This window comes from Gavia stellata, chromosome 2 (assembly GCF_030936135.1).
Source record: "Gavia stellata isolate bGavSte3 chromosome 2, bGavSte3.hap2, whole genome shotgun sequence".
Taxonomy (NCBI): domain Eukaryota; kingdom Metazoa; phylum Chordata; class Aves; order Gaviiformes; family Gaviidae; genus Gavia; species Gavia stellata.
Window position 1 is genome coordinate 74,477,939 of NC_082595.1, and position 19,955 is coordinate 74,497,893.

General features: G+C 43.3%; 2 protein-coding genes across 6 annotated transcripts in view; one reads left to right on the forward strand and one right to left on the reverse strand.

Moving 5' to 3' along the window:
* Positions 1 to 584: 584 nt before the first annotated feature.
* On the forward strand, positions 585 to 12,683 carry PGM3 (phosphoglucomutase 3). Of its 2 annotated transcripts, XM_059835399.1 has the most exons (12): positions 585 to 803; positions 1,431 to 1,615; positions 2,123 to 2,190; positions 2,514 to 2,647; positions 2,804 to 2,999; positions 7,696 to 7,853; positions 8,874 to 8,957; positions 9,729 to 9,827; positions 10,159 to 10,275; positions 11,041 to 11,163; positions 11,834 to 12,007; positions 12,596 to 12,683. In XM_059835399.1, the coding sequence occupies exons 1-12, from the start codon at positions 600 to 602 to the stop codon at positions 12,680 to 12,682; spliced, it is 1,629 nt and encodes a 542-aa protein (XP_059691382.1). In that variant the 5' UTR covers positions 585 to 599; the 3' UTR covers position 12,683. The 2 variants fall into 2 exon arrangements, with proteins under 2 accessions (XP_059691382.1, XP_059691381.1); XM_059835398.1 differs by lacking the exon at positions 11,041 to 11,163 and having other exon boundaries at positions 600 to 803.
* Positions 12,684 to 13,919: 1,236 nt separating this feature from the next.
* Positions 13,920 to 19,955, reverse strand: part of DOP1A (DOP1 leucine zipper like protein A) — a 56,803-nt gene continuing 50,767 nt past the window's right edge. For 3 of the 4 annotated variants that reach the window (XM_059835396.1, XM_059835395.1, XM_059835394.1), the window contains 2 exons: positions 18,454 to 18,583; positions 13,920 to 14,232 (listed from right to left, as the gene is read on the reverse strand). In XM_059835396.1, coding sequence (XP_059691379.1) covers positions 13,927 to 14,232; positions 18,454 to 18,583 — 436 coding nt within the window. In that variant the 3' untranslated portion in view covers positions 13,920 to 13,926. Of the gene's footprint in view, positions 14,233 to 16,427; positions 16,488 to 18,453; positions 18,584 to 19,955 lie in introns of all 4 variants that reach the window. The other variant, XM_059835393.1, reaches the window with a different exon arrangement.

Genomic DNA, 19,955 nt, shown 5'->3' on the forward strand with positions numbered 1-19,955 from the left:
GCCCTTCCCGGCCCGACGGCTGTCAGCGCCTCAGGTGCCTGGGGCCGGGTGGAAACCGTGGCGTTGGCGCGGCCGGCGCGGTGGGTCCGTACAGAGCACCTTAGCAGATCCGCGATCCGAGTAAAACATCCAGGTGACACTGCTGGGGGGTTCCCTGTGGCTGCAAGGGCTTGAAGAAGGAGGACGGGCTGCTTTTGAACTCAAAAGTTAATGTATAGAGTCGTGGCCGAGTGCACTGAGTGGCTAATGTTGCAGTGAGAAATGGCCAGCCCTTTGCAATAACTTCGTTAGGATCCCTGGATCCAGCCGATTGAGAATGGTGGCTCTCCTCACCTAAATCCCGTCATCCTTTCATGATCTGGTGAAATGCGGAGCTCTGTTTATGTAGTGCTGTAGTGGGAATGTAGAACCTCCTTCATGGATTGCTCTGGTAATGGTTCCCCTTGCAGTCCCACCGAAGGATTTGTGGGATATGAACGGTATTGTGTTGATGCCGGTTTGAAATACCTGTGGGCTTCAAAATTAAAGTGCAAAATGTGAAGCTAATTACAACGATTTGATTTCTCTCACTTGCATCTGTGTTACTTCCTTCTCTAGAAATGGATTCTGAAGCACTTAAAAAATACTCAGCGTTACATCCTAAACCTGCTGGACTTACTCTTCAGTATGGCACTGCTGGATTTCGCACCAAGGCCAAACAGCTTGATCATGTCATGTTTCGCATGGGCTTGCTGGCTGTTCTCAGGTCCAAAGCCATGGTATCTACTATTGGCATCATGGTTACAGCATCTCACAATCCTGAAGTAAGAACAACCTTTTCTTTAAAAAGAAAATAGATGTGATCCGTCTGGTGGAAACAAAGCTCTTTATGGTTCTGAGAGACCAGATCCTGAAGGCACTTGGACCTACTTAAACCATGTGTTTAGCCTGCTCCCTGTAAACATGATGTCTGTCATGTTTGAAGTTACTTTTCCCTGTACATAGGAGTGCCATTTTCTATCATGTGGAAATGCTGTAACGTAGGTAATTTGTAACATTGCTAAGCTAGGAGTACCCTTGAGAAGAGATGAACCTTTGAGCAAAATCTGCTAGTTTAAAAAATAAAGAGATGCAGCAATTACAAATCAGGCATTTAGACTTCTGCTGCTGTGGAGCATTCCAGGTTATTAGAATCTCCCCTTACGTCATTTTAATGTCAAATTAATTTCATACCAAAATTATAAGGGGGAAAAAGTCAGTTACTTAATAAGCTGGTTACATTACTTTTTTGAGCTTACTAGAGATGTAAATAAACAGCTAAGCTATTGCTTCCCAGAAATGCTCCGCATTTAAAGAAGCAATGTGATTGAACCATGTGTCGGCTGTCTTCAAAAAGATTTTACTGTTTCCCACTTTTAGACTTGGTATCTTTTGTTCTGTTTTCCTCTAAGGAAGATAATGGTGTAAAGCTGGTTGATCCTCTTGGTGAAATGCTGCACCCTTCCTGGGAGGAGTATGCCACACAACTAGCAAATGCAGAGGAGCAAGAATTACAGAAAATAATAACAGAGATCTGCCAAAAAGCAGCAGTGAACCAGCACAAAGATGCTTCAGTTTTTATTGGTAGAGACACCAGGTAATTACAAAATGCTGTAGATGGGTACTGCTATGGAAGTGCCAACGTTTTGTTCATGGGTGCTTTTGGATGTTTAACCCTCCACAGTCAGATTATGCTTTATTTTATGCCTAGTCTGCTACCTGTTAAAGTAATTTATGATGAGAGCAATAAACAAAAGTTTTCCCTTGCTGTTCCTGTAGTAGCTTCCCTGATAGTTACGAGAACTTCCTAGCACTGTTTCCAAATGGGATGCTTTATTGTGGGTTTGGGGTTTCTTTTTGTGGGTACTGTGTGATATCCATGTGTGTTCAGCAGTTTATTTGTCTTTGCAATTCTCTGGGGTGGTGGCTTTTAAACTTTTTTATTGGGAAGCCCCTACCATAGAAAAAGGTATGGATTTCGTCATATTGAATCTAAGTCTGCTGGCAGAAAGCTTGTAGAGTCTTCTTCCACATGTGCTTCCTTCCCAAGTCCATACATAAATGTCTTCTGCAAAGGTTATCAGTTGTATTTGTTGTTTTCCAGGCCAAGCAGCGAGAAACTTTCGCAGTCAGTAATAGATGGTATCTCCGTTCTAGGTGGTCAGTACCATGGTATGTTGTGCTTTTGCAATTCTAGTCTGATTTCAAGTTTTTATGTAAATGTGACTCTGTTATGCAGACCTAAAGCAGTAGCCCAGACACCATTTCCATTTTTGCTTGTGATGATCTTCTTTCAGGACAGTTGTATGGCTTTAATGTGAGGGGCTGGGGGGTTCATCTTTTAGTAACAGAACTTGAAAAATTTAATAAGAGTTTCCTGCACTGCATTTGTGCATTTGTCTGTTTATTGTAGAATAGCAAGTACTGTACAACTTTTAAGGAGGAATTAATGTAGTATTCTATTTCTGAATGTTGTGCCCTTTATTTTATGCTAGATTATGGTCTGGTGACAACACCACAGCTACATTACATGGTCTGCTGTCAAAACACCCAAGGGCAGTATGGGAAAGCAACACTGGAAGGTTATTACGAAAAACTATCCAAAGCTTTTACAGAACTGATAAAACAGGTGAATACTGGGCATTGTCTTCTTCATGCAAATGTACAAAATTAATACCTTCTGTTTGTTAGCCTGTTTGGGTCTGAAGTTTTGAGTTCAGCATGCGTCTAGGTGTGGTTTCACTAGGGCATGAGTTCACTTTGCCCCTTCTTCCCTTGTGCTAAGTCTCCCAGCTCTGGAGAGAGTCAGAGGCACCTGAAGATTGACTGTGCCAATGGAATAGGAGCCCTGAAACTATCAGAAATGGAGCCCTACTTTCCAAAGGAGGTGCTAATTCACCTATATAATGATGGAACCAAGGAGAAGCTCAATCACTTATGTGGTGCAGATTTCGTAAAAGTTCACCAGAAACCACCTAGAGGTACGTTGTCATTAATTCTATATCCTTTTGCCTCCTCCAGCTCTGAAAACACAGGGTCTAGCTATGGTGTATCATCTTCAGATAAGCTGAGCTCTCCTGTTTCGTACTAAGTGACTGCATTAATGGTTCTGCTTGCACAATGGAGGGAGAGAATCCTACAGCTAGTTTTGACACATCCCTAGTTTATGTTAGCCTAAATTGTTTGGAGGAGTACAGTATATCTCTGGCTGAAGTATGTTTGACGATCCTGTCTGAATGTTAAGCTGGTGGAGTCCAAAGGTCAGTCAGGAGTAGCTTACTTTTATTTACTTTACTTCCCTTTTGTGTTATCAAGAAACATCCCAAGGGATCGGGCCCAGCCAGCACGGGTTCATGAAGGGCAGGTCCTGCTTGACCAACCTGATCTCCTTCTATGACCAGGTGAGCCGCCGAGGGGATGAGGGAAAGGCTGTGGATGTTGTCTGCCTGGACTTTAGTAAAGCCTTTGACACCGTTTCCCACAGTATTCTCCTGGAGCAGCTGGTGACTTGTGGCTTAGACAGGTGCACTCTTCGCTGGCTAAAATTGATCGTTCATTGACAGCTGGCTGAATATGAGCCAGCAGTGTGCCCAGGTGGCCAAGAAGGCTAATGGCATCCTGGCCTGTATCAGAAATAGTGTGGCCAGCAGGAGCAAGGAGGTGATCGTGCCCCTGTACTCGGCGCTGTTGAGGCCGCACCTCGAATACTGTGTTTGCTTTTGGGCCCCTCACTACAAGAAGGACACTGAGGTGCTGGAGCGTGTCCAGAGAAGGGTGACGAAGCTGGTGAGGGGTCTGGAGCACAAGTCTTATGAGGAGTGGCTGAGGGAACTGGGGTTGTTCTGTCTGCAGAAGAGGAGGCTGAGGGGAGACCTCATCGCTCTCTATGATTACCTGAAAGGGGGTTGCAGAGAGGTGGGTGTTGGTCTCGTCTCCCAAGTGACTAGCGACAGGACAAGAGGAAATGGCCTCAAGTTGTGCCAGGGGAGATTCAGGCTGGATATTAGGAAAAATTTCTTTACTGAGAGAGTGGTGAGACACTGGAATAAGCTGCCCAGGGAGGTGGTGGAGTCACCCTCACTGGAGGTGTTCAAGGAACGTGTGGATGAGGCATTGTGGGACATGGTTTAATGGGCATGGTGGTGTTAGTTGATGGTTGGACTTGATGATCTTGCAGGTCTTTTCCAACCTTAGTGATTCTGTGATTTACATTGTGGGCTAGGGCTGCAGATACTTTTCTGGGTTCCTGAGGAAGAGCTTGGATAATTAACAGCTTGGTGCCAGCAGACTGACTGATTGACATAAACCATTGAGGAAATAATTTGATCCAATTTCCTGCAAAGTGCATAAAAGAAAACCCCTGAACTGGGGGAGCAGGCTAGTTTGGATATTAGATTATTTAAGGTTAAACTGAGCTCCCTGTTCGACAACGGCACCCTCACTGCAACTGCTAGCTGAATCTGAACGTTGACGTATGGTGTCATTTCCCCCTTGCCACTCTGCTTGTGTGCTGGAGAAATGTAGAAAGGGGAGCAGCACAGTGGCAGCATGTCACATCTGGATCGCAGCTCTAACTGGGACTGAAGGGAGACTTCTTGGTCATTTCCATGCAGGGATGTGCTCTGTAAAGAAAATGTGGTTGCATAACCAGTTGCTGAAATGAACTGATTTCTCTGAAGTGTTAAGCAGTAACAGCTTCCTGTTTAAAGTCATAGGGAGTCTCAACCTGTTAAATGTTGCAGTTGCCATTACCTCATGCTTTAGCTTGAGGATCTCAATGGCAGTGGGACATATTGCCCTGTATCACTGTAAGCATGCAGGAGAATAAACAGGCAAGTTTTGGGGTGTAGTTTCCTGTGCTCTTGAAGGACAAGGTGTCAGCAAAGTGGGCCAGTTTTCCTGTCTGCTTGTGTATTAAAATGTGTTTTTCCAAGAAGGGGTTACAGGATGCAGTGTGTCCTTTCGCGCTCCCTGCTGAGTTCCTGAGGGACTCTGAAATCAGCCTAGGGAATGGCCAGCTGTAGACTTTCTGAGAAATGGATTCTGAGCTTAATGTGAGGAAGGATCTTGGACAGCATCTTAGAGAAATGCAAGAATCCTAGAATTGTTAGGGTTGGAAGGGACCTTTAAAGGTCATCTAGTCCCCCTCTGCAATGAGCGGGGACATCTTTAACTAGATCAGGTTGCTCAGAGCCCTGTCCAACCTGACCTTGAATGTTTCCAGGGATGGGGCATCTACCACCTCTCTAGGCAACCTATTCCAGTGTTTCACCACCCTCATAGTGAAGAACGTCTTCCTTATATCTAGTCTAAATCGATCCTCTTTTGGTTTAAAACCATTACCCCTTATACTATCACAACAGGCCCTGCTAAAAATTTTGTCCCCATCTTTCTTATAAGCCCCCTTTAAGTACTGAAAGGCTGCAATAAGGTCTCCCTGGAGCCTTCTCTTCTCAAGGCTGAACAACCCCAATGCTGTCAGCCTGTCTTCATAGGAGAGGTGTTCCATCCCGCTGATCATTTTCGTGGCCCTCCTCTGGACCAGCTCCAACAGGTCCATGTCTTTCCTGTGCTGAGGACTCCAGAGCTGGACACATTACTCCAGGTGAGGTCTCATGAGAGTGGATAGAGGGGCAGAATCAACTCCCTCGACCTGCTGGCCACACTTCTTTTGATGCAGCTGAATATATGTTTGGCTTTCTGGACTGGCTCATGTCCAGCTTTTCATCCACCAGTACCCCCGAGTCCTTCTCCTCAGGGCTGCTCTCAATCCCTTCATCCCCCAGCCTATATTGATACCGGGGGTTGCCCCGGCCCAGGTGCAGGACCTTGCCCTTGGCCTTGTTGAACCTCATGAGGTTCACATGGGCCCACTTCTTGAGCTTGTCCAGGTCCCTCTGGATGGCATCCTGTCCCTCAGGTGTGTCAACCACACCACTCAGCTTGGTGTTGCCTGCAAACTTGCTTGATACCACTGTCATTGATGAAGATACTGAACAGTACTGGTCCCAGTATGGACCCCTGAGGGGCACCACTTGTCACTGATCTCCATCTGAACATTGAGCCATTGACCACTACCCTCTAGATGCGACCATCCAACCAATTCCTCATCCACTGAACACTCCACCCATCAAATCCATCTCTCTCCAATTTAGGGAGAAGGATGTTGTGGGAGACTGTATCAAAGGCCTTACAGAAGTCCAGATTGACGACATCCGTAGCTCTTCCCTTGTCCACTGCTGTAGTCACTCCATTGTAGAAGGCCACTAGGTTGGTCAGGCAGGACTTGCCCTTGGTGAAGCCATGCTGGCTGTCTCAAATCACCTCCCTGTCCTCCATGTGCCTTAGCATAGCTTCTAGGAAGATCTGTTCTGTGATCTGCCCAGGCAGTGAGGTGAGGTGCTTTAATGTACCTTAATAAAAGAGCAGTTCATTTTTGTGTGGCATTGCTGTGTCAGGTGGTGGCTGCTTCCTAGCTCTTTATCTATTGGCATTAAGCTTAGAAAGTTTTTGAGGCTGGTACTCCTTATGCATTATATACATTGTTGTATAAAATGAATATCAAGCAAACTAAATGTGAGGTATTTTATAGCCAGCAGCTTCACGTATATGTTTTTTGCACAGCTCTGAGAAGTCTCAATGATGGTTGCTTTGGAGTGTGGTTGTTTTTTCAATGGCAGGATTTATGTAACATCTCCTGCTGTAATTGCACTTCGGTGATGGCTTCGCTGGCATGGGGAGGCACGCTTGTCTTGCGTTAGGAGAGCATGTCTCCTGTGTGAAAGGAAGCGAAGGGGAGGTGCAGTCTGTGAAGTGGGAATAGAATAAAATTAAACAGGCCTGAAATACTTCACGAAGAAAAGCATTTTTGATGCAAGGGAAAAATAGTTAATTCCCATGTGTTTTGGAGGGTGAAGTATATAGGAGTGTTATGCCAAGAGTGTGCAGTGGACCCGCCACATTCCAGGAAATGCAGGTGACGTGGCTCTGGAGCCCTCCTCCGCACGACTGCGGTTTGCCTCCACGCCCAGGGGTGCGCGGTGTGCCGCGGCCCTGCTCAGAGGAGCAGTAAGGGAGGGCTGGGCGAGCACCCTGTGTCCAGCCAAGGTCAGCCAGCTGCCGCTCGCTGCTTCGGGCTCCTACCTGGGTGTCAGGCAGGCCCCTGAGTGTCACGCCACAAACGCTGGCTCAGTCTGCTGCGCAGCGGGGGAAGGCAATTCACCTCAGTCTGTGGGTGATGTGTGCGACTCAGTACGTTCTGTGGTGACTGAGTGTGTGAGAAGGGAGTGGGTGTTCTTCTGCTGCAAGGTTTTTGTCCTTGTGCCATAACTGACATTCAGCGCTAATTTCCAAAATTTAGAGATGTGACTACACACAGTAGTTCTGGGAATGATTTTCATACACATCTGGGGAGATGTAGCAGAATAAATATTTAGAGAACCTGCATTTTTTATATTAGTGTTTATAATTTTGATCAGAATATGCACTTTTCAGTTGCCATTCAATACAGCTTCCCTGTTGCAAGCCTCTTGGTAAAAGCAATGTCTGTTTCAGAGCATCAGTTTTGTGTGTGTCTGCACAGAGCTCATTTCCGCATGAGATCCACACTGGGACTAATTTAAACATTTTGTATCTTTTTCTCTCTCTAACTTGCATTTATAACTCTGTGTGCACTAGGACTAGACATGAAGCCCAATGAGAGATGCTGCTCATTTGATGGTGATGCAGATAGAATTGTTTATTACTATAAGGACACAACTGGCCATTTTCACCTAATCGATGGAGATAAAATAGCAACTTTAATTAGTATCTTCCTTAAAGAACTTCTTGCCAAGGTAACTTTGATATATGAAATGAATGCTGACACTTTAATTTGTAAAGTGTAAAATATTCTAAAGAAGTTGTGTTAATTTGTACGTATGTAGTCTCTCTACATCTGCCTGAAGTGAACCCAGTTTTAAAACAGATCAGTTCTGTACCTTGTTGGTATGGCCAAAATGTTATTTTTACAAGGGGGTGACTTGCACACTCCAAATAAAAATCTGAGCACTGATATTTAAACCTGGAACCTTTTCTCAGGGGGAGAGGACTTTTCCTGTTTCAGTGTACAGAGTATTGATATTCCATTGTCTTTGTTTTGGTAACTTTCATTAATTTTTTCATGAATTTTCGGTTCAGTCCTTCCCTCAGCATTTCTGTGAAGTTTTATGAAAGTTGGTCATTCCATTTGCATGAGCACTTGATTGTGGCAGTCAGTGGTTTTGGAACAATGACATACAAACCCCTTGACTGCCACATAGCATCCTCTGCCCACAGCGGATATAGAGAAAAATCTTTTCTTTTTTCAGAAGTCCTCTTAGACTTGGTGTCTGTGATACTAAACCTAGACGAGTTATCCTGGTTTTGTTTCCTTGGAGACCAGATAATTTCTTACACTGTAGCAAAGATGCTGGCCAGTGAGAACTTGTGCTTGCCACCAGCTTTTGCTTGCTTTGCACTGGAAGCTTTGACTGTACTGCTCATGTATATGGCCTGATGTGACACCATGTGTCTGGCTAGTGCGCTGAGCTTGCTGCATCTGAAAAAGGGTTTGGAAAGCCTGCGCAGGTCACTGAATGGAGACCTGCTTCCAGCCAGCCACAAAAACTGTGACATACAAAGACTTGAACAGAATTTGTGTTGTCTTAAGCGTATAGAAGTTCTCTGTGAGCTGGTTTCTTCCTCTGATGCTCAGGTGTTTTAAGTGTCTGTAGGAGAACATATGTTTAATAATTCTGATTATCCTTCCATTTATCCTACTCCTCTGGCCATGTGCCTATCGGACAGTAAAGCACTTTGCTTCTTGGATTGCTCAGGTGGGACAGACTTTAAAGATGGCAGTGGTACAAACAGCATATGCCAATGGGAGTTCAACACGCTACCTTGAAGAAACACTGAAGGTATGCTCCAGTTTTTCTCCTGGTAGTTTTCTGCAAATGTTGTTTACTGCAAATCTGTTTACTTCTAAAATAAATGCTACTGTAACATGATCGCTAGGAAAACCTAACTTAAACTAGGCTAAAATAAATGACTCTTTCAAACCTGCAGTAGCCACTAAATTCTTGGTGGTAAAGGAGACACAAGAGAGCAAAACTGAAAAAGTTCTAGTCAGCTTTTACTAGTTTAAAAAAAAGTTTGGTGAAAGTTAAACAAAATCCTTCGTTACTTCTGAAACAAGTTGAGGAATTTATGGCTTTGCAGCTGAGTGAGTCGGTAAAGGCTCCTTCATATTTTGACACTGGTTGTTTCATTTTCTGTAACAGACTAAATGTTGTTCACTATAGAAATGGGGCTTACAGCTGCTTGGCAAAAATTGAGCTAAGGTATTATTTCAGTTTGGATAGAAATCTGGTATGTTCCCTGAAACCATAAAATGAATTGGGGTTTTCTTGGTTTGTGGGTTTTGGTTTTTTGTTTTTTTTTTTTTTTTCTTTTTTTTTTTTTTTTTAAATCAGCCTTTATTTCCACTTGGAGAAATGAAATCTTTTTAATCAGGCCTGCAGAAGTAGTGGGTAATTTTAGCTCTGGGCAGTCCATAGCTATGAAACACAGGTTGGTTTGTAACAGTCTGCGCGGGTTGGTGCTCAGTTCCTGGCACTTTACCTGCAGTTCCACCTATTGAAGCGAGCCTATAACACTGTTTACAGTCTCTGCATATCCTTGGGCTGCAGGTACCTGTGCACTGTGTCAAAACAGGAGTGAAACACTTGCATCACAAGGCCCAGGAGTTTGATGTTGGTGTTTATTTTGAGGCAAACGGACATGGTACAGTAAGTATGAGCATGTAATGCATAAGATCAGCCAACATGCACAAAATTTTAGCTGGATTAGCCAGAGAAGGAGGTCTTTCCACTCTCTGCTTACATTTATAAACAAGACTTTGCTCTCCTTGTTTGAGAACAGACTTGTTTCCCCCTTCTGTCTTTATCCATAGCATTGCCACCAACTCCTCTGTGTTTTATGTGGGGATGGGAATTCACGGTAGTAAACATTAATGATGGTTATTTAGGCTTGAATGGTAAAAGTTTTTTCCTCATTGATGCATGTATCCCAGTTTGTGATGTGGGCTGATCTTGACAAGCTCTCATCTTTTTATTCTAGGTACTATTTAGTAAAGCTGCTGAAACTAAAATAAGACAACTGGCAAAACAGGAGGAAGATGATGAAAAAAGAGAAGCAGCAAAGATGCTTGAAAACATGATTGACCTGATTAATCAGGTAAAAACTGAGAGAAACGAATCACTGTGGTGACAGTCGTTGGGCTAACCCTGTTTGTGAGTACCTGTCAGGCTACTGCCAGGGACTGCTGGAGCAGGAAGTAGGGAAGAGGCCAAGGAGAAGAAGAAGGCAGGAACAGGCTTCCTTAGAAAGATGTAATACTTTCTCATGAGTGGATGCAGAACGCTTTTATCTCAAGCAGTCTTCTGGCTTCAGCACCCAAAGAGGGAGTGGGATAGCATGGGAACTTAGTGATAGGATGCCACTTGTTCATGATTCAATAGCAAGTAATCTTTCATCTGATGTTTTTCACTAACTTATGGGGTACGGGAGGATGGGGGTGTTCCAGCGCCCATGTCCACACAGCCCTGGACTCCCTGTCTTCGCACAGACATTATTCATCTGGGATAATGCCAAATCACACTGCACAGGCCAGCTGTAAGCATCCTGACCCCAGAGCAAAGGTGAGGTGCCAGTCCTCCTCAGGAGAGGTGGGGGCTAGCAGGTGCCCTGGGCAGAGCTGTACAAGTATGCTGCTGTTCTCCTTACCATAGGGTCAGTATGGCAAGGCAGAAAAAAGAAAACAACATATTCCCCCAAACAAACCAACCAACCACCCACCCTCAGCTACCCAGACTGAGGCAAGTCAGCCTGGCTGCGTTTTCACTCTCTTCAGGTGGAAGCTGACTGATCTTACTGATCAGCTCATGCCTTCATTTTTTCACTGTTGACTGCTCCAAGTATTTCTTCCCTTCCTGTTAACAGACAGTTGGTGATGCTGTCTCAGACATGTTGGTTATTGAAGCAATCCTGGCTTTGAAAGGTCTGACTGTGCAACAGTGGGATGCCATCTACACTGACCTTCCCAATCGGCTACTCAGAGTTCAGGTGAGTTACACATGGCGCTGGCTCAGGTTACAGCAGTCTCGTGGGGCCCTGCTGCAAGCAGCTCTTGCTGGCATATATTTAGATAAGCTTTATTTTAAAGCTGAAACAGCCCAGAGGAGGGACCAGAATTTCACTTGGACTAAAATAAAAATGTGATGAAATAATAGCCAACTATGCTAAATGGAAAAACCCAAACAAAATTGATCAAATTTGAACTTAGAAATTCTGTAACTTTCACATTAGAAAAATACTATTTTTTTCTAAGGCCCTGGCCTGCTGGGCAGCCAGGTTTTTCTTGCTGTGCCACCTTGTAGCATGGTAGCATTCTATTAGACACAGTAAGGGAGCTCTGGCCTCTAAATTAACCAGAGGAGAGAGTGGGAGAAGCTGCAGTTTCAGTTCAGAGGCTGACCAAGGAGGCATGTTCAGCACTGACCCTTTTTCCAAACCAAGCAGCTGAGTCCTGTCAGGACTTGGTTAATATGTGCTGAGCAGGGATCCTAGGGATCCCAAACAGTTTGAGTTAAGCAGGGAACTCCCACATTGAGTGCTTCTTCAGTCAGTGCAATGCATCAAACCCTGAAGTTCTGTCTTACCCATGACCTTTTTCATTCTGCTCTCATGACACAGCTCTGGCACACAAGTAAAAGGTCTGTTTCTGATGTTGCAGGTTGCAGACAGGCAAGTTATTGACACAACGGATGCAGAAAGGCGTGCAGTTACACCTCTGGGACTACAGGAGAAAATTGATGCACTTGTAAAGAAGTACAAATTGTCACGAGCATTTGTCCGTCCATCAGGAACAGAAGATATAGTTAGAATATACGCCGAAGCAGACACACAGGTCAGAGCTTAAACAACTTGTATGTAAGGTGGATTTGTTTATGTTAAACAGTCTTCTGCTTACCATTGGGTGATGGAAGGAGAAGTATGTCTACCTACTGGTCATTTAATCACACTTAAAGGGTGTTAAATTTGGAAAAAACTTAGTGATCACGAAAAGTTTCTTTTATTTATAAAAGTGATGTTTAATGTTCTGAATCTTTATCTTTAAAAGTAAAAGTTAAATGTTTACATTAGATGATTTTGAAAAGAAAATCAGCCTTCTGAGAACTCAGGGTTAAGAAGAAAGTTACCAAAGCAGCCCCTAACTGCATGATTTTGTAAGATGCAAAATAAAAAAAAAATAAACTTTGGCTGCTGTTAAGAATTAGTCAACATGTGAACTTTAAGTTGACAGCAAAAGCAGTGGGTTCTGCTCTTCCCCCTTCACATGCTCCTGCCTGCTTCTTCCTGCCAGCATGACCACAGGGGCAGAAGACACATAGGAAACATATAGCATTTGCAGGAAAACACTTGCCTTGCTATCACATATTTGCTCTAACGCTCTCATGCTGACACCAACATAACTAACTTTTAAAATATTCCATAGGAGAATGCGGATGCCCTCGCCCATGAAGTAAGCCTGGCTGTTTACCACCTCGCTGGTGGAAAAGGAGCACCACCCCAACCTCTATAACGAATGATACAACTGCAGTTAAAGTTCATAACTTGACTTATTTTTTAATACTACTTTCTCTACCATTTGCTAGTGTGGACATACCCAACCCTTCCTGAGAGTAGCAAGGATTAATCAGAACTGAGGGGAGTATTATTCCGCTTATTCTTTACCTCCTAATGAGATGCTCTTGCTGCTGAATATTTTCCCCACCTGCAGAGTTTGTCTAACTTCTGAAGCTGAAGTGACTTAGAGGTGATCCCTTCTTGACAGTCAGTGGCCTGGTCATGCCCAGAAGGAATTCTGCCCCCTTTCCCCCCAGCTTATTTCATAGGTTATTGTCACCTTGTGCCTCAGGAGAGGTGGGGGCAACAGGTGCCCTGGGCAGAGCTGCCCTCAGGGACTTGGGGTAGTTGCTCTGTTGTGACTGCGCTGGCAGTAGCTGCAGCACAGAGCACTGCTATGGAAATGTCATCCTCACCTTCCCACAACAACCAAATCACCTGTGGGCAAACAGCATCAGGTGGAGGCTGTCACTGGGCTTGAGATTCAGTTCACCTCAGTTCAAGGAGGAAACAATATAATGAAAAAGAGCATCTGCAAATAATTAATAACATATTATTGCAACACTATCTTCATTAGATACTTTTATGATACTTTTTATGAAATTAATGCAGTAACAGTGTTCATAATCACTTTCAAGAGGGAAGGGAGAGAGACAAGTTTGTCTTCTGGGGCCTTTACTATTCTTCCCCAGCAGTGTGAAGAGGCAGGGCTAAGAGGATGTAATGCTGTAAATACACAAGTATCCTTCCCCCGTATTTCAGTCCAGGGTATCTACCTCTGACAAACATATTTTTTGTTGTAGTCCTGTATTAACTCCTGGCACAATGCCATTTTCCAGATTGCTAAATAAGCACAAGTTCCAATGCATTAAAAAAAAGACAAATAAACTGGAAACAAATTGAAAAAAATGTGCACCTTGTATTTTTTTTTTTTTTAGGATTTTTGTTAAAGACAGAACTCAAGACAACAAAACATGTACTGTAAATAGTAGGCACCATAATCAATATGAGCCACCAATATTGAAACTTGATTCAGGCCACATCCAGAACTTCTCTCTTATTTACAAATATTTAACTTAAATACAACGTTAAGTTTTTCATTACATACAAAGTAAGAAAAGAATACTATACAACTGGGAAAGATACAGTATTTCATTTAAATAGTTACATTACATATAAGCTGAAGAGTACCAGTTTGGCTCACGTTTTTATGACACCTTCAAGAAAATCCTTCTCAACCATTTCTTCTATCTTTTGTCTTGCTTTGCTGGAGAAGGTCTTGAGGTTCTCCATTTTTATGTCCTTACTTGGAAAACAGTTGGGATAAAGGACAGGGCTCCCTGAGTGTCCAACGCATCTGCTCGTGACTTTGCTGTTAAAGACTTGGCTGAGTACGTTGAAGAAAGGCAAAAGCTGCTCAATGCTACGAACAGTGTAGATGGTTAAAAGCAAGTGACCTGGTTCCCAACTTAGTGTTTTCCCTGAGCTGTCCTCCTCTGGGTTTTTCTGTAAATAAGAAAGAAGTGGGAAATAATACAGGACAATACAGAAAAAGCATAGGTAAAAATAAGACTAATGGCCAATAAAGTATTTTTCCATATTCCAAAAATATTTGTCCTATCAATGAAATACACATATGCTGGAGTGCAGCTTTCAAAGCAGATCTCCTGCTCCTCCCCTCACCACACTTTGTAGCAGCAGCAGCAGCAGCTGGGAGCGTACAGGCTGGCAGCCAGTCGGCTGACACTTAACGGGAAAGCTGCGGTAGGCATTTGAGCTGGCTGTGCCAAAGCAAGGCAGCCCTCGTGCCCTGGCACCCACCGTGCTGCCCGGCAGAGCTGCTACTGGTGCCGCATCCCAATGGCTAACAAACAGCCCAAGCTGGTGACAGCCAGTATTGCAGCTGCTTGGGTAAGTTGTGTGCTACTTCAGCTGCTTTCCAAAGCAGGCTGATCTCTGGTAACACTTGCACTTCACCCTGCTGCCAGCATTAGTGACAATAAACCCCAGAGGAAGTTAAAATAGAAATGAAGCCATTTTCACTTTGAAGCTAGAGTTCAGAGTTTTCAGGAAGAGCAAAAGCAGTGCTGTTTTTAGTATCAGAAATAACACACATGGAGGCTCTGAGCAAGCACTTGGTGTTGTCCTCAAAGGAAAAAGGTTCAGTTACTCATTATCTCTTGGAAGACCTCGGTTATGCACCTTCCATTTCATGGGGGGACTTTCAAGGGTGAGAATTTCAGGAACCCCACCAGCGAAGGCAGCAGTCACACACCAGATGCTCACAGGCAGTGTCAGTACGCTGCTGTAACCCTGTTTAGGGTTGCCTTAAATATCTGCATACTAAAATAGCTAAGCATCAACATCCATCTGCTTATAACGTAATCTTCACTCATTTCCATTTTTTCCTTTGGGTCAAAAAACATATTCTAACCTAGACCATAAGGTACTATCACCACTAGAAATGCCTTGTTTGGACTGTTACTGACAAACCAGTGTGGGAGAGCTTCTACTGTGGAGTTCCAGCAATACTGGTTTTTATTCTGTGAGGAAGGAGAAAAGCAGCACAAAGGCCACAGGAAGGAGAGCCACCTCCTGATCCACCTCTGACCAGCACCTCCCTCCCGCTGCCCTGGCAATGCCTCTGCCGAGGTGGGGGTCCGAGACCCCTGCAGGCTGCCCGGCTCCTGACGAGCAGGCTTTGTAACGAAAGGAGAATGAAGGGGAAAGAACAGCAACAGGAGCTGAGCCTAAGGTAAGCATTACTGATTGCACAGCCTTTGAGCAAACAGATTTCCTTCAAGAGATGATACTTCAGCAAATACAGGTTTTGCCCTTTAAATGAAGCAACTGTCTGGCAATTCAGGAGCCTACAGGACATCTGTTTCACAAAAAACAGTTAGGTTAAAATTAAATATGAATGTATTTAGTATTTTAATCTGATGGTTTGGCTCCCTGTCACAGGAGGTTACTATTCTAGCTCTACAAGTCTCAAAAGAAAGGCTCATAATGAACCAGAACTAAGGGAAGACTGAATTCCAACACAGAAAGTTGTTGATGCCTCCTACTTTTAATGAAGCTACTAGTTTTTAAAGTTTCTCCTTTAAAAACTTCACATTGGATTCACAGAAGAGAGGCTTTTCAGTACTGGTTCTCTACCATGCTTAGTAATACCCAGTGGTGAGCACAGACTCCCTCCAGCAGGTAGCAAGCGTCGGTGTTACACAGCAGCCAACCAAATGTGGTGCACGTGCAAATACTAATTCTCTCTCTGAGCAACGAAATACAATCTGTCCAAGCCATTTCCTCACAGCAGTATCTGCTAAGCAAAAACCACTAACACCTCAGACACTTAAAACAACAGTTAATTTGACAGAGACCAATTAAGGATTGTGTGTTTCACACCTGCTGTTTGGCAAAAATTATTATTTAATTTTATAATGATTTGTGATCATAAATCTTTGAACTAACACTAACTTTTTGTAATCTATTTCATGTAGGAAACCAACTTAAAAATAAATTATCTATAAAAATAAGGGCCCTCATGATTCTTTCACTTCAAAAATCTCTCAACTTCATCCTCTAACAAGACTGATCTCTCTCAGTTCTTACTGAAAGCTAAATACTGCCCAGGGCCTTGAGGTGATGGTATTATTACGGCGAGCTTGTTTCACAACTCAAGCATCAAAGGCCACCCTCACCTGATGCTTGGCCATCTCCACTCCCTCCAAAACCACCGTCTTAAAGTCCTCCTGTTTGTCCTGTGGAAGGAAAGAGAACTTTCAGACTGAATTTCATATATCAAAATAATACTTTGCCATGAGGGCCGTGCAGTTGCTTGGTTGGGTGCTGCGCTTCAGCTAGAAAAATCAGCCACCCCAAGGAGTCCATTGTCCAGAAACAGCAGGCTCCGGGGCTAGCGTGGCCAAGACACTATTAGACAATAACAGCACTGCCAGGTTGTTCTTCTGTTTATTGCTAGTAGGGACAAAGGAGGTTTTTAAGCACAGTTCCTTCAGACAGAGCCTGAGCAACACCATACTACATGAATCTGAGCATTAGTCAGGGTGCCCTGAAGGAAAATTAAGATCCACCGGAACATTTTGCTCAGAAACAGTTATTTTCTAAGAAAAACCCGCAGCTATATGCAACAGTATTCTCCTCTGCACGAAGAAGAAATGGCCTGGAAGTCAATGTTCATTACCTCATGTTTATCTCATCATCATACCCCTAGCTATGGTTCACAGTGTGCAACTGCTGCCATGACTAAGGGGTTCCAGAAATTCTAGGAAGTTTTCTATATTCTTGAAGCATACTGTGGAAGTCCTGACTTCAGGCATCTATCTCAACATACAGTACTTACCAGCATGCATATTTTATACATCATACATAATTTATAATTCATGCAGAGAGATTATTTGGAGTGTGACAACTTTCTAACAGGTATAGCACACTACATTGAACATCAGGGTTAGAGGCTATGCCTGATTAGCAGTCAGGTAAAACTGATTATTCCTTACACATGCGAGAAGAGAAATGTAGTCTCATCTTCATGGTTCAAAAACAATAAAATGAAGAATGCAGATGTGCTTCAGATACTTGTTTTATCCCCTATAGTTGTGAGCCTTGCTTGAATACTTCAGATCTGCCTGCAACTAAGTTATCCCTAAATTTTATGTAGCCGCTTGTATATCAGCAGTAGTTTCTTTACTCAGCAAAAACATTCATTAGAGATTGTAAATGCAGTAGCTGCAGCAAGCTGCCAGTGTTACAGTCCTGACAGTGCCATCTGTTGGAGGGAAACGCAAGAATTGACACTTCAAAGCTTTCTCCCCTATGACTTCGAGCTTCCTGCCTGTTTCCCGGGCTCACCCAGCAACCTTTCCCAGTGAAATGCCTGCCCAGAGGGGCTCTGTGCTCACAGCAGGAGCAGCAAAGTGTCTGACAGCCATTTTCTTACTTTGTGGCAGCAGAAGGGAACTCCCTGGGGCAGGGCTTGGCCAGCTCCCATCAGCGTCCTTAGCAGACCAGGCCCCCACCCCACCCAAACTGGGGTTTTAATATACTTCGTGCACCAACATAGTAACAACCCTAATTCTACTCCCACTCTCCAAACTGTGCAGACAAGATTTCCCCAGAACTGTTTCTACTGCTCTCTGCCTTCTCCCATTCATCGTAACCACTTCGGGGAAGAAACCCAGGCCTCCCTGGCTCCACACAGTCTCAAAAGTTTTTGTTCTGTCATTTTTAGGAATGCAACAGTTTTCTAAATATTTAAATGTGATTATTATTAACAAAAATGCTTTTCTACTTCCAAAGGTAGTTTGTTTTACTAGTAACTACATATATGACTGTCTCTCTGAAAGTGATTTTATGTTAAAATATATTAGACACTGAAGCATATTTTTACTCAAATAATACTTTTTACTCAAATAATATTTTTAATGAGAAACTCCAAAGTCATAGCAGGCTTGGGTTTTTTTTGTTGTTTGGTGTGGTGGGGTTTGTTTTGGGTTTTGGTTTTATTTTTGTTTGTGGGTTTTTTTCTAGTATACCTACATGTGGTTTTTGCCTGATGCGGACTTGAGATTATGCCAGTGGGAATCTCCTACACCAGATAAACTCCTTTCCATTCTTCATTGTTAAAAAAAATAAAATATCCAAACCGAAACAGTGCTGTAAGTTACTCTAAGTTTTCGGTGAAAAGCAAAACTGGAAGAGACATACCTTTGCTTTTTTTCGCAGCAGTTTTGCTAGACGCACCACGTATGGTTTGAATTCCCTCTGATGTGTACCCTGTCTTCGTACTTCCAAGCCTGAATCATCTGATGCTTCTGGAATAAAAGCCCAACGATACCTGTCATGAGTTAACACAAACAAATGTTACCCTTACTGAACGTGCAGGCTTTTCTGCTAGATCTAAAAATATGAGTGGATGAGGAAATCTAGTTAAGTATCAAAGAAAGAGGGGGGAAAATAAACCAAAACCAACCCCCACAAAAAACATCAGTCTTTGACAAGTAAGAACAGGAAAGGCACATTCTGAAAAGCAGGAGGTAACATAGCTGAGAATGTAGCATTGCCTTTTTCCTTTAGGGTTTCTTAAAGTATTTAAGGATGCCAAGAGCAAGATAAGGCAGAGAAGCTAAAAACAGTAGTATTCACATCTTCATTGTGTGCAAGAGAACTGAAAGCAATTCTGAATTATAAAATACGTAAGTTCCTTAAAACATTTTGCTGCACATTTGCAATGCTTACTATAACACACAAAATATTCTCAATATACCATTTTGATAACAGAAACTCATTTATTTTACCTATTCATAGGCCAACGAGACCAAGTGGAACCATTCCCCCTGCACCTTGCTGCACTGCAAGGACTGGCTACTTGCATTATAAACTATAAAGGAAATCAAAGTTTCTGTCCTTAAAACCTCACTCTGAGCCTCCATGGGAATGCCATAAAAGTCAGTGTGATTCAGCATGACTATTGTCTTTCCAGAAATGCACAGTAATGACCTAAACAAAACTAGGTTGGCTAATAATGGGGATTAGGACATCTTGGAGAACTGAACAAGAGTTATGAGCCAAATCCCCAGAAAATAAAATAAATGAAGGAACCTTCAAGATTAGCTTTAGATTTAGAAATACTACAGGGCACAAACTGACACAGTGTGTGTAAGTCCTTCCACCTTCTAGCCCACACGAGCATCTTTTAAATAACAAGATAATCAGAGGTGACCAAATGTCTACAGAGCTGTGCCAGGGCAGCAGCTCTCACACCTTCACCACTGTGCAGCGTAACGGAAGAGACAAGGTACTTTCTTTTGTCCTTGGTGGCCTCTCATTTCAGCAAATGCCAGTTGTTTGGTATTCATTTTTTTTCCAACAGGATTACAGAGGCACTGAGGAAGCAGTTTGCACACATGAATACTACCGACCAAGAAAAAACTATGGGGTCCCCTTCACAAGCAGGTTTGTTACAACATCTTCCGGACAGATCACACAGGAGTAATTTAAGTGAGTCATGCTGAGACGACATAATAGTTGTCTGATCTCATGCATTAGTCACTGAGACATGTGGGTGTATTTTGAATTCTTCGGCATTACTGCAACTAAATACTTTAAAAATAAAATACTTGAATAAATCACTATTACTGATTAGCTCACAAGTGTGGAGAATCTCTTGCCACAGGCTAAATCAAAGCAGCTTGAACTCATTTGGTGTG

Coding starts and splice junctions, on each gene's coding strand:
- PGM3 (XM_059835399.1), top strand. CDS start 600: ATGGATTCTGAAGCACTTAAAAAATACTCAGCGTTACATCCTAAACCT. Junction 3,000..7,695: donor TCACCAGAAACCACCTAGAG/GTACGTTGTCAT, acceptor TGTGTGCACTAG/GACTAGACATGAAGCCCAAT. Junction 10,276..11,040: donor TGATTGACCTGATTAATCAG/GTAAAAACTGAG, acceptor TCCTGTTAACAG/ACAGTTGGTGATGCTGTCTC.